This window comes from Lissotriton helveticus, chromosome 7, assembly GCF_964261635.1.
Source record: "Lissotriton helveticus chromosome 7, aLisHel1.1, whole genome shotgun sequence".
Classification (NCBI taxonomy): domain Eukaryota; kingdom Metazoa; phylum Chordata; class Amphibia; order Caudata; family Salamandridae; genus Lissotriton; species Lissotriton helveticus.
Genome location: NC_136068.1, coordinates 1,905,090,432 through 1,905,105,447, shown reverse-complemented (window position 1 = coordinate 1,905,105,447; position 15,016 = coordinate 1,905,090,432). Strand labels below are relative to the sequence as shown.

Sequence of the window (15,016 nt, the reverse complement as noted above, 5' to 3'; positions counted from 1 at the left end):
TAGATAGTAGTACTTTCTATTCAGCACCTCATCAGGTGTTGGTAAGATTAGATTATTTCTTAGTCTCAAAGTCTTTGGTTATGGAGACACTCATTGAAAAACATCCAAGGATTATCTCCGATCATAGCCCACTAATATTAACAGTTAAGATTCCGCAAGTGATGCCAAAGAGATCAACATGGACTTTTGAGAGGAGCCTCCTTCAGGACGCTGAATATAGGAAGCATATGGAGGGTTGGATTAGGGTGTTTTGGGAGATCAATCATGGCACTGCCTCTATAGGACAAACTTGGGATTGTTTCAAAGCGGGTGTGAGAGGAGAAACACTGTGTTATGTAGTGACAAGACGCAAGAAAGAGAGGTTAAAGATTGAGGCTACCCGGCAGAAGTTGAATATAGAGGAAGGGAAGTTAGCGGCTGCCGTAGAATCTAAAGCTAGCCTGGAGCATATATTGCTAAACCTGGTAGTATTGAAAGCAGAAGCTGTAGAAAGCTTTTCCAGAAAGCTTGCGGAAAAATATACGGCTAAAAAAGAAGAGGCATACGAGTGCAGTGAAAAAGTGGGGCATATACTAGCAGTCAAAGTTAGACAACAGAGGGCAGCTGCAGAGATAAAAGAAATATTGGATCCACTAGGTGTCATTGTTACAGACCCGGATAAGATAAGAGATGTTTTTAGAATATTTTATGAAAAACTCTATACACGGGAAGACACAGGGGGAATAGTGGAAATTAGCAATTATCTTAAAGATATTGCCCCATCACCTCTCTCAGTAGAAGAAGGAGAAATGTTAGAATCTAATCTAGGCCTAGAGGAATTCATCGATGCATTGAATAGTTTACCATCAGGAAAGGCATCTGGACCTGATCAAATTCCGGTTGAGTTTTATAAGGTATTTAGGGAGTGTTTACTGATCTATATGTTTGAGGTTATGCTGTATGTACAACAAGGGGGGCAGGCGCCGGATTCATGGGGAGGGGCGGATATAATTGTCATCGTTAAAAAAGGGAAGCCCTTAACTCTCCCTGGATCTTACAGGCCAATCACACTGATGAATTCAGATGTTAAGGTATATTCGAAGATGTTGGCAAAACGACTAGCAGGCTGTATAGAACATCTGGTGAGCCCATCACAGCACGGCTTCATACCCGGGAGGGGTGCTACACAGCATATCAGGACAGTCATCACTATGTTTGATGCGGCAGAGGTTGCAGGCGACCCTATTTCAGCTCTCTTCTTAGACGCCGAGAAGGCATTTGATAGGGTCGCCTGGGACTATCTATGGGAAGTTATGAAGTGGTGTGGTATTGGGCCAGGATATATACAGGCCATACAAGCTTATATAGAAATCCGGTCGCAAAAATAAGAGTAAATGGGGGGCACTCAGATCTAGTACATATACAAAGAGGGACTAGACAGGGTTGTCCGTCTTCTCCATTGCTTTTTGCCCTATACATAGAGCCACTACTCCGCAAACTAGAGGGAAATCCTGAGATTCAGTCTATGTCATTGAATGATTGTACTGTGAAAACCCTCGCCTATGCGGATGATGTTGCTATATTGACTCCCAACCCAGATTTAGCTATGGTGGGCGTAGAAGTAGAGGCGCAGAATTTTGGACTGGTTTCAGGATACAGCCTAAATAAGGCAAAAACCCAAATAATCATGAATAGGTTTGCAACTAGTCGGGATATTAGGGTGGTTAACAGTGCAATATACCTAGGGATTGATATTTCTGCAAACTTGAAGGAGGTAGTCGAGTGTAATATTAAGCCATTGATTGCGAAGGTAAAAAGCGATTTGGAAAGGATAAACAACTTGCACCTTTCGCTGGTTGGTTGCACAAATGTGTTGAAAATGATGGTCTTACCCAAATTCTTGTATCTATTTAGGTCTATACCTCTAATTTTTGAGAATAAATGGTTTAGTATGTTGGAGAATGTAGTTAACAGATTTATATGGGCCCAAGGAAAAACTCGCAGGGCTTATAAATTCATCACTTTGCCAAGGGATAGAGGGGGTTGGGGTGCACCGGATTTTAGGTTGTATTATTTGGCTGCTGCTCTTCAGTATATGCAGGGACTAATAGGTGGAGGTGGAGGGTCATCAAAGTCTATTAATACGTCAATTGAAGCCTACACAGCGGTATTAGGACAGAACGCGGTGAACTGCTTCCTCTGTTTTACAGATTTGGGTCATCTTAGAAGACAGACTTACAAGACTCTTAGGGCGGCACTTAAAATATGGAGCTCCTTTTTGAAGAAAACAGGCATGGGCAGGTTTAATAGATACACCAAAGTCTATAAAAATAAATCCTTCCCTGAAGATATTTTTGCTGATCATGTAATGGCTGGCTGGGAAGATAAAGGGATACATCAAATCGGGGACTTAATAAACTCAGAGACTATGGTACAATTCGAGGATTTGGTGAATACATATAACATAAATAGAAGGGATTTTTTTAAATACCTTCAGATTAGGAGCTTTTTAAGAAACAAGCAAGGGGGGCCGTTGGGTTTTCAACCTAATGAACTGATGGAAGGGATAACCGCGGGAGAGAAATATTCCATTAGGTCAATATATGCTGCTTTGGCAAAAAATAGACCAGATGATCTAGATAAGCATAGGGTTAAATGGGAGGAGAGAATAGAGGCTACTCCGGAAGCTTTTAATGAATCCCTGGAATTAGGTCGGTCTATGCTCTGTTCTGCCCCCTTGCAAGCCCAACATTATAAAACCTTATTTTCATTGTATTATACTCCATCTAGGATTGCGAAGTGGGGGGGTACAGAGGGTATCACTTGTCCCAGATGTAATTCTACTGAGGCTGATATTGTCCACATGTTTGCTACATGTCCCCAGTTACATACATTAATTAAGGATATTGAACATTTTTTCGTTAATTCACTAAGGATACAGATAACCTTTACAGTAAGTTTAATTATGTTGGGGGTCGACGAGGGAAATGCCCAAATGGATTTGGGTGACGCAATGTTTTTGTTTGTTGTTTATGGCAGCCGCTGTGTTTAGATTAATGTTAGCTAGAGTGTGGCTAGATAAGAGTCCACCATCCATACAAACATGGTTAGCAAATCTTATTGCTATATATAATCTTGAGAAACATATATATGCAAGAAAAGGCAGGGTAGGGAGGATTCGAGGTATCAAGATTTGGGGACCGTTGGAGAAGTGGAGGGCAGGAATAGGATGATAGGGGTTGTTGATGTTTTTTTTTTTTTCAAGGAAATGTTTTAAAATGTTAAATTATGATTCGTTTATGTATTGGCTTCCTTCTCTTGAGCTTATATTGTTTTGATTAAGGATTTCCTTTTATATTGTGAGGTGAACAAATGTAAGAGAAAAATTTGCTTCTTTCTTTTAACGTGTGCTTTTTCTTTTGAAATGTAAAATAAAAATATATTTAAAAAAAAATAAAAAATTCACTGAAAAAACATAGGTTTTAGGGATGTTATAGTTAGAAATAAGCATTTAAAAAACCTTAGAAATTCACTTTAAAATTCATAGGTTTCTGGGACTTTATACTTAGTAATTAGCATTTAAAAAACCTTAGAAATTCACTGAAAAAAAACATACGTTTCAGGGACGTTATATTTAGAAATTAGCATTTAAAAAACCTTACAAATTCAGTGAAAAAACAAATGTTTTCCTCTGCTCTCAATGGAATGTTTATGCTTGATTTCACTAAATATTCCATTACAGAGGATACCACAATTTGCTTTGGGTGAGTTAGAATGTACTCTGAAAAGGAACTGCGACCAAGGATTCCAGAAACCATACTGTTTATGTGAGTTGATTTTTATTCATATTAGACTCTTTGGAAAGTACTACCCATGCCTATATAATCCACTTTTATGAGGATTATTTACGGTAAGCCAGCCAGTTGAATGACTTTCTCTGCAATTTTTGCCTAATGGTTAATATGTTCATCATAGCTATTCTTAATCGGCATTGAACAGTGGATATATTAAATGTATTCTTCACTGAGGTTCTTCTCACAGCCTTGAGATCGTGTTTTGATTTTCAGAGTATATATATTGGTTATATAATTTTCCTCATAACATTTCCCTCTGGAAAAATGGCCTCTGAATGTCATCTGAATATTAAATCTCAATCTTCTTCTTCAACTAAACAAAAGAGGCTTAAAAATAATCCCAATTTGCCTACTGCCTCATCAAATATTGCACAACTTAAAAAATACTCCGAAGATTTGGAAAATTGTAATCAATGTAATTATCTTTGTTTATATGATCTCCCAGAAGGAATAGTGTAGTCATTTCTGCTGGATTTGTTGGACACCTCTAAAACAGCAAATCTCACAATTCACAGAGCTAATCATCTTGGTCTTCCATCCAATTCATTTTCTAAGCCAAGGAGGATCTTTATATTATGATTGTGATACACTGATTTATTACAAGAACTTAATGCTGAGAAACAAAAGAGGAAATAATCTTGGTCTGGCCAAAACATCTACATTTCTCTAAATCTCTCTACTGTTACCAATGCCATAAAAAAAACTCTGACCCTCCTTTCCACGCTGATACAATTGAACATTTAATACACCATCCATCATCCATGCATCTCTAAATTTACTTATAATGGCAATACCACATTTTTTCGAGATCCTATAAAGTTGAAAGAATGTATTTGTGATTTCTTCTCTGCAAATATAAATACTTTCCCACACACAATCATAATTGTTTAATAAAATATATGCACATGAGCCTACATTTTTTTATTTTTATTTATTATATACGCTCCACTGATCAACTTGCTATGTAGCTACTTCATGTATTCTTACTCTTCTTCCTCATATCTGGGTTCTCTCCCATGATCTGCCACTATATTATTTTCCTCGTACACATTTCCCTGCTTATTACCTTCTTATAATTTATTATCTCATTCATTCTCTCTTATGTTTCTATTTCACACTTTTATCTTTTCTGTATGCTATATAAGTAAGTTTCTCTTAATTGTTTTTGGGGTACTGCTTGCTACTATTTCCTTATTGTATTTGCAGATTGCTATGCCATGTTGTTCATCCTCAAGATTGAAATTGTCTCTTGGAATACAGTGTTGGATGATGTGGCCCGTGCGCTGTTAGCGCTCACTATTGACAGTACTATTCAACTTTATTATTCCTTATTATGGTGCTCAAGGGAGGAGGAACCATCCACTCCTCCAAAATGATGTGTTACATTCTATGTTTCTTATTATGTGCATGTTCACTTTAAGTTTATATGTCATTCAGTCGCATGCTCCTGCATGCAAGATGTTTTCCTTTTAATAGCATTCCAGGTTCCAAATGTTTGAGAAATGCTGCAGCCCACAGTTGGTCTCAGTTGAAACCTGAAACTTGTATGTTTATGACACTTTTTACAATGCTGCAATAAATGACATTTGATTCTTACATTTTGGAGAATATTCATTCCAATATTGGCGACGATGGAAAACCACTCTTTTTAGCAGCACGGGCACAGAGTGGTAATTTTGCACCCATCAGCAAGAGAACAAATGTCTACGTTTTCAATAGAAGCTAAGTTTTCAATAGAAGCCTCCAGGATTTGGTTTCATCGGATCAATTTCAAGCTATTTGTGAACGGTATGTTACCCGTTTCAAATTATATGTACTTTTCTCGTATTCTACTTTAAGTGTTCTGATGGCACCAGCGGCAGAATCAGAAATTATATAGTGTTGTGCATTGATTGCACCTGCGGCTTCTTACGGAAATTTTGACTGTTCTGTTTGGATTACATTTAGTGTCTTGATAGCACCTGTGGCAGTATTTGTGGATTTTCGGTGCTGTGCACTGATTGCACCCACGGCTGTTTCCTGCAGTTTCCTTCACTTGGATTTATTTGCCTGATTAGATAGTGCCTGCAGCATTGGCTGTGTTTTATGCACGTTTAGAGAGTTTCACCTCTACAGTATTTATTTTCTATTCTCAATTTGATATCACTCATTACATACATACGCAGTCACAGTGAGGTTGCATTTTTTTAAGAAGACGCCTGAATAGATTACAGTGCACTCACTGCTTGTTCTTCTTTTCTGAACTGCTTTGTTGATGGCCATATTGTTTTTCAACAAAATACCATAGCAACCACACAGAGCAAAAACTTTAAGTTATTTTTGTTCACCTCAGTTCACGTTGGATCCCATGATACTGACATCTTTATAACACTTGGACAGCAGTAAGTTAACTTTGCCATTATTTTCATTTTAGTGCATTTCAAACTCATTTCAGCATTTCTTTTCTAGACTAAACATACAACGACTTTCTTACATTTTTTGAACAACATCAAGTTTACAATTACGCTGTGTTTCATTATAAGTTAATTCCTATATTTTTAGTTACAGTTTTACAAGTAGTCAGGTCAACATGCAATTTGACCCTCCTGCAAATTTTCTACAAGTCAAAGGTGATGCACCAAAGCCATGGTCCAGGTGGAAAGAAGAATTTTTGACATATATGAAAGCCATAGATGGTAAAAGAATGGGTTCTGAAAGAAAAAAAAAGCATATTTTTACATTGTCTTGGCTCAGAAGGTCAAGTAATATTTAGATCACTAGCACAGATTTCTACACAAAATGAAGGGGGAGGTGATTCAATGAATGTGTATACTGAAGTTTTAACTAGAATGAAAAAGAGAGTTAAACCTACGATTAATATAGCGCTGAATCATTTCAAATTTTACACCAGAAAACAAAAAGATGATTAATCATTTGATAACTTTTTAACAGCATTGAGTTCTTTGAGTCTTTATTGTAACTTCGGTACCATGACTGACGAAATGACGTGTGACCAGATAATAGTTCATGTAAAATGCAAGAAGATTCAAGATAAGTTATGGGTCATGGGTGATCCCAATTTGAATGAAACTATTGCCATTGCTAAAGCCCCAAAACAATCTGATTTATGGATGGAGACTGTCAGACAAAATACAGATGAAAAATCTACAGAGGAAGAAGTCTGTGCTATTGGACACAAAATTGAACATAGACAAGAGGCTACACAATCTCTAGGAAGACATAATGTCAATAAGTTTAATAAGAATCCTTTACAGAGAAGAAATGAAAAGTTTAATAACAATGGTGTATGTTACAGATGTGGTAACAATTTTGGCACTATGCTTTGTTTCCAGGTTGTCCAGCTTTAAATAGAGAGTGTAAAATGTGTAATAGGATAGGTCATTTTAGCAACATGTGTAAAGATAGAACACCACATTTTCAAAGATGTGAAGCTATATCTTCTGTATCTGAAGATAACATAAACACTATTAGAGAAGCAACACCAAACAGTGACAAAGGTGTTGTAGTTTCTATTTTGGATAACTACACACAAGTACGAATAAGATCACCCAAATGCCCTTTTCAAGTTTTTGGCATCGATTTGTTACTCATTTTGGACTCTGGTTCACCATGGACCATCATTTCTCATCAGTACTATCTTGACACTTTAGCTAATTACATCTCGTTTAATCTTTTGCAACAATCTGATATTGTTGCTGAAAGTTTTTGCGGTACAATAATTGATATTATGGTTTTTTCTTTCAAGTAGAATTACATTTCAAACATAGAAAAGCTGAGATAAAACTTTATATTTCTCAGAAAGGTGTAAATGTTCTAGGATGGTATGATCAGTGAAAATTGGGAATCATTCTGAATGCTCGTTCAAAGGAACCAGTATCACTATGTGATGATTGTTTGGATGGACATGGTTACTGTAGTTGATGACAGTTCGTCACAATCCAATAAAGAAAGTATGCTCATAAAACATTTTGAAAAGGTATTTTGTGACAAACTAGGCAAGCTGAAAATATTTGCACACAAAATTGTTTTAAAAGAGAATCACACACAAGTAGTACAAAAATTGAGAGGTGTTCCCATTAATATTAGAAAAGAACTTAAATTAATGCTAGATGAATTTTCAGAAGAAGGCATTATTGAACCCATAGAGTCATCGGAATGGGTGTCTGCGATAGTTTTGGTACGCAAGCCCGATCAAAAATTGAGGGTATGTATGGATTTAAGGGTGTTAAATTCCAACATTATAATAGACTGCCACCTCTTGCCGAACATAAATGAGTTAGTGTCTCTTTTAGATGATGCACAAGTATTTTCTATGCTAGATCTCAGATCATCGTACCATCAGATAGAACTTACTGAATATTCTAAAAAATACACAGCTTTTATTACCCCGAAAAGTTTGTTTCAATACACTCGGATGCCATTTAGACTGGCATCAGCCGCATCAGTTTTTCATGTTTCAAATTTTCAGCGATGTAGACATTTATGTAAAAGGTTTTCAAGATGACATTTTGTTTTTTTCAAAGGACATGGATGAATAAGACAAAAATTTACAAGAAGTGTGTAAAAGGTTGGAACACAATGGTTTGACCCTTAAAGCACACACGGGCAATTTATTTAAGAAATCAGTTGAATACTTACGTCATACTTTGACTGGGAATGGGGTCGTTCCGAAAAAATCCAATGTAGAGGCAATTATCAAAGCTCCCGCACCAAATAACAGAGATCAACTTCTTTCGTTTGCTGGTATGTGTGAACACTATAGCAAGTTTGTTGAGGGTTTAGCCACAAAAATGGAACCTTGAAGAAAAATTTTGAGACAAGGTGTCAAGTAGGAGTGGACCGATTGGACCGATTGGACCGATGTCCAACAAAGTTCTTTTGAAGCTATAAAGAATGATATAATTAATGCTCCCACTCTCAAACCGTTCCGCTTCAACAAAGAATGTATTATTACTGTAGAATGCAGCCTGTACAGTTTAGGAGGAGTTCTCACACAGAAAGAGGGAAAGGAAGAGTGGAATGTTGCCTTTGCCACCAGAAGGCTGAATGAATGTGAATGCAAGTATGTGGTTATTGAAAGAGAACTCCTAGCCTGTGTTTGGGCTATAGAACACTATAGATTATACGTGTGGGATACAAAATTCACTCTTAGAACAGATCATAAGCCACTTGTCAACATCTTGTTGGCCCGGAGGTGGTTGGAATTCCAAAGCCAGAATTGCAAGATTAACTTCCAAATTACAGGAATATAATTTTAACACAATATATGTTCCTGGGAAAAAGAATGTTATGGCTGTTTTTTTATCACGTTTACCGGTTGATCAATACAAAGTCAATGTTGTTAAAGAACATGAGTTTGTGCTGACTATTGATGACATAGTCCAAGATAAATTTTAAGATAAAACTGAAGAGTTTTGGCATGAATGCTAACAAAAGGATGATAAATGGTGTGAGTTAAAAGAATGCATCATGCATGGCTGGCCTAAAAAGAATTTGTTAAGACCAGATTACCTTTCTTCAATGTTTTGGAAGAACTAGAAGTAGAAAGTGATTTCATTTTTAAATCGGGCAAATGCATTCCTCCAGAAGGTATACATGAAGTTATATTACAAATTGCACACAACACCCATCATGGTATCTCTTCAGTGAAACAGCTAGTCAGAAGTTATTGTTGGTGGCCTGGTATTGACAAATTCATTGATATGGTAGTCGGAGAATGTTCTGATTATGTGTCAAGTGAAAGAATGTTAAAGACACATATTCCACCATTAAAAGTTGTCAAATGGCCCTTTCAACCGTGGCAAAAAATTGCTTTTGAGATTTCAGGTCCATTCCATATGTTGCTAGAGTCTTCACGATATGCTTTAGTAATTATTGATTTTCACTCAAAGTGGCCTGAAGTTAAATTTGTTCCTAAGGCTACCACATGTGCAGTGATCAGTTTTTTCAAAGAGATTTTCACTCGAGAAGGTTGTCCATCTGTGTTAATTACAGATAATGGTGTTTAATTAACATCTTCCGACATGGAAGAATTTCTCAAAGAGTGTAATATCATTCATAGGTTCACTTTACTTTATGAACCACATGAAAATGGTCAGGTGGAACGTTTTAACCGCGTACTCAAAGGTTTTGTTGTTGATTCTCTTAAATCAGGGTCAAAATGGGTGAGTGCTTTGAGAGAACGGTTAGGGATATACCGCATCACACCTCACACCACCACCGAGTTGAGTCCATTTAAACTCTTTAAAGGCAGGAATCCTGCATCTAAAGTATTTCCGTGGTGGTTAAGAAAGAAATCACAACATTTCAGTTTTGGAAAAGAGTGTGTAGGTGATGTTGCTAAACGAGTGGAACTCAAACAGTTAAAAACCAAGAGGTGGTACGATAACTAATGGGAGACAAAGTCACACTCTTTCCAAACAGGAGATTGGGTAAAAATTCTCAAACCTGGTTTTATAAACAAAGTTGCCAATAAGTTTGGCAAAGCTATCCAGTTAAAAAAAATCTTCTCCAATAGTGTAATGACACAAGATGGTAAGATTTGGAATGTCAGGATGTTGGCTAAATGTCCCAGTGAAAATCTTTCATTCAAAGGTAATTCTGATCCAAATGTTAATCTTTGTATGATGATTCTGTTGCTTGCAGGGTCAAAAATTCTGGACGCATTATACAATTTCCCAAAAGATATAATGATTTTATGTAAATATTCTTTCCCTGTTTTTTTTTTTTTAATAAGGGAGATATGTTACATTCTATGTTTCTTATTATGTGAATGTTCACTTTAAGTTTATATGACATTCAGTCGAATGCTCCTACATGCAACTTGTTTTCCTTTTAATAGTATTCCAGGTTCCAAATGTTTGAGAAACGCTGCAGCACACAGTTGGGCTCAGTTGAAACCTGGAACTTGTATGTTTATGAACGTTTTTACCGTGCTGCAATAAATTACATTTTATTCCTAAATTTTGGAGAATATTCATTCCAGTATTATGACCTCTGGGGATCTAACTGCCAATTATACGCATGCTCGAGCACACACAAAACAATCTTCATTGACTCAATTAAGACAAGTACATTGCATAATATAAATCGAAAATAGATTCTTCGATTTTAATTTTCTTTCTTTGATTGATCCAGCCAATATGTGTTTTATCGCCCAGGAATAACCCCCGACTTCCTCAGGACTGAAAAGGCAGTTATATACACACATAATAATATCTTATAAGGGATAATTTACAATTTAGCGTTGTGAATTGGTGGAACCCATGCTTCAATTTATATCAATAAATACCGATGATATGGCTCTGAGTTGTGATACAGCGTCTGTTAAGACCTAGTGTGACACTGTAATGACTGCCCTAGCAACCATAATTAATCACAGGACACTACAATGCAGCCTGCCCACTTGATCATTTCATGTCTAAATTTTAAGGCACTCCGTGCAGCCTAGCCAGGGGGGCCTAATCTGGGCAAATGACCAGAATTTATAAGTCTTATTTGAACACTATGGAACGGAGGGAGACGTTACCTTGATTGCCCTACGCAGTTCTGGGATCAGGAATCACTAAGGATGGCAGTCCACACCGTAATACACTTTTCATCGTGGATTTATGATTACTAATAATATAATAATGGCACGTATCATTTAGATTTCAGATCCCATTGAGGACTAGAAACTTGAGGTATTTTAACCTTTTCACTGCCTCCTAATGGCCAGGATGGAATTATAACCGGCACAGAGGTAGGACTTTCTCATATTGCCTGCTTCGAATTAATATATGCGTCAATACTAAGAGTGTATCCTTAGAAACTGCTCTCAGAAGATTTACATTAATATTTTAGGCTCATCGACTTTTATTTGCATCTACACAGGTATGCCCCCACCTACTTCTTCGCAATGTATTTCTTGTTCACTGGCACGATGAAGATATACGAAATTAGCACTCCCCACTTCATCCTAGGTGCTACCACCAATCTGTACTAACAGTCATATTGATATGAGCACTCTCAACTTCATCCAATCATAGTAATTTTATGTGTGCGACCACCATTCAAGACCAGCAGTGATATTGATAGGTGCACCCTGACCAACAATATTATATCATGTTTTGCAATTAATGAAAAACAAGCCATGACATTACAGTGGCATGCTAGGTCTTAACAGATGCTGTATCACAACTCAGAGCCATATCATCGCTGTGTATTGATACACATTGAAATGTGGGTTCCACCAATTTACAACTGTAAATTGTAAACGATCCCATATAAGATAATATTATGTGTGGATATAACTGTCATTCCAGCCCTGAGGAAGTCGTGGGTTATTCCCGGACGACGAAACAGGTGTTGGCTGGATCAACCAAAGAAAGAAAATTAAAATACAAGAATCTATTTTCGATTTATGCTGTGCAATGTACTTGTCTTAATTGACTATATGACAATTGTTTTGTGTGTGCTCGGGCATGCGTATAATTGTCTCGTGGAATGTCTGTGGATTGGGTAATCCTGTTAAGCATCAAAAAGTATTGTCTTATTTTTCTAAACTTAATATCAATTTTGTTTTGCAATAAACTCATTGCAATGCTTCTGAATCTCAAAACTTAAAGAGATGTTGGGTAATGTTATTTTCTCCCCTGCAATTTTGAGGAAATGTTAACATGCTAGTTGGTTCCATAAATCATTGAAACATGCTATACTATCCCAACAATGTGATAATGATGGTCATTGTGTTTTGGTTAAAGTTATATTGGATCAGAACTATTTTGTTTTGTAATGTGTGAGGTCCAGTAATATCTGCCTCTTCTTTTTTGAAGGAATTCTAATGAAATACATGTTCTGTTTTAAGATCATTAAGAAATCAAAATGTCAGAAGTATCCAAAGTAACATCACACATCCTTTGACCCCTGATAACCTTCCAGCATTAACCTATTGCCCCCACTTAGGGATGCACACTCTTATTTGCTTCTAATGTGTAACATTGTGAACAAGGAGGTGAAAATACAGAAAGTAAACAAGACCCAGTAAACTGTGTTTACTTTTTTATGCCTTTATGGCTCCTGAGACGAGGGTTAGTAACAGCAGAGCAAGGGGAACCAAAGGAGATAAGAAGAAGCAGCTGCTACACCAGGCTACCCCTAATTTATGTGCATTATATAATGGTTACAAATAATCACCCAGACACCTGGCACTGAGTATTAAAGTTTCTCTTGCACAGGACTCCTTCCCAGTGTACAGTTACATTTGCACCTGAAAGATTTTAGCCTTGTAATAGTTGTGGGTTGTTTTTTTCGCCCTATTGTCAATACTACTTTTTTTCTCTACGTCTGAGGACATTTGTAAACTCTTTGTTTTTCAGGGTGTATATGATGGGGTTGCACAGTGGAGGAACAGCTGTGTACAGCAAAGCCAATATCTTGTTTTCTTTCATTGAAAGATTTGATGTTGGTCTCATGTACGTAGAACAAACAGACACAAAGAATACAATAACCACAGTGAGGTGAGAACCACAGGTTGAAAAGGTCTTGCGCTTTCCCTCCATGGACTTCATTTTCAGTATCGCTGAGATGATCTTGGCATAAGATGCAACGACAACAATGAAGGGTAACAGTCCAAAAGTAGATCCATTTACATAGTTCAGTGTCTCAATACTGTGGATGCTGGTGCAAGATAGCTTCATCAGGGCAGTCACGTCACAGAAGAAGTGGTTGATGGTGTGGGACTGACAGTAGGAGAGCCTAGAGAGTAGTATAGTGTGCATAAGTGGGCCAAAGATACCACCAAGCCAACTTCCAGTGGCCAGCTGTATGCACATGTTTTTGTTCATGATACTCATGTAACGTAAGGGATGACAGATGGCCACATAACGATCATAGGCCATAACTGTGAGGATAAGGAATTCTGTCGCCACCAGGAGAACAAATAAATATATCTGTAGAAGACATTCAGTGAGAGACATGAGTATACCTGTCTGAAAGAAGTGCACCAGCATATGTGGGAAAGTTACTGAGATGTTAGTGATGTCAAGGAAGGCCACGTTTAAAAGAAAGAAATACATGGGGGTGTGCAGATGTGAGCTAAAGTATACTATTGACATTATAAGAAGGTTTGCAATCAAAGTAATCATGTAAATTAGTGTAAATGTAAAAAAAAGTGGAACTTGCAGCAGTGGAAGATCCGAAAACCCTACAATCAGGAACTGTTCCTCTGAAGTCAGATTTTCTCCTTCCATTTGTCCAGATTTATTGCGATTTGAAGGCAGGCTGAAATAAAGCACACCATCTATGTGAATACATTTTTGACTAGCTGGTTTGACTTGTAAGTTTCTGTGTGTGGTCTTCTGAATAGCTCCTAATTTCATCCCGTGCAAATACTCAACATACGTTGGTTTCTTTCAAAGATGCCAGCAACAAACATTTTCTCTTGCACAATACTTTCAGTGAGGTTTTATCATTTGTTTTTCAGAGATAGGGACAGTATTGTGTGTGCCTAAAATGGTTCTCTCAACTTAGATTTTCATGGAGAAAAGGGTATAAACTGCTTGATACTCCCTAAATTATGGTATTCTATTGTTCCAATATATGCACAAAATATGAATTTGGAGAGAATATATTATTCATAATTTGTATTAGGAATTGCGTAAATATATGTTACATATAATAGCATGAATCATACTCACAAGCTGGCACACTTGATCTGGGTACAATACAACTTAATGTGGTATTTCATCACTCTGGGCCAGATGTAAGACCCTAAATGGCATGTGCAAACGGGTTAGCCGTTTTTTTGCCACTCTCTAAAACAGGAATTGCAACTCGCTGTCCGGAAGGGGAGTTTCAAGGGCGTCTCTTCCTAATAGGGACTCTCTACCCCATGTATGAATGTTTTGCAACCGCAATTGTGGTAAAAAAAACCACTCGCAATTTACTGCCCCATTCAAGAGGGTGGTAATGAATTCACAAATTAGAAGGGGTCCAGAGGGGACCCCTTCCACTTTGCAAACACAGGGGAAAATATTTTTTTAGGGACAAGCAGTTGTCCTAGGGACCACTACCTGCCCTTAAAAAATGGAATGAAAACGCTTAATTTTTCTTTTTTTAAATACATCCTGTTTTTGGGCTGCATTTAAAAATAAAATGCTTTATTTAAAATCAGTCCCAGACATGGAGGTCTGTTGAGCCCAGCA

General features: G+C 37.2%; 1 protein-coding gene across 1 annotated transcript; it reads right to left on the bottom strand.

Annotated features, from left to right (window-relative positions):
• Positions 1–13,138: 13,138 nt before the first annotated feature.
• LOC144769906 (olfactory receptor 1G1-like) lies at positions 13,139–14,062 on the bottom strand. Its single transcript, XM_078654100.1, has one exon. It carries the CDS (start codon positions 14,060–14,062, stop codon positions 13,139–13,141), a length of 924 nt encoding a protein of 307 aa, XP_078510226.1.
• Between the last annotated feature and the right edge of the window lie 954 nt (positions 14,063–15,016).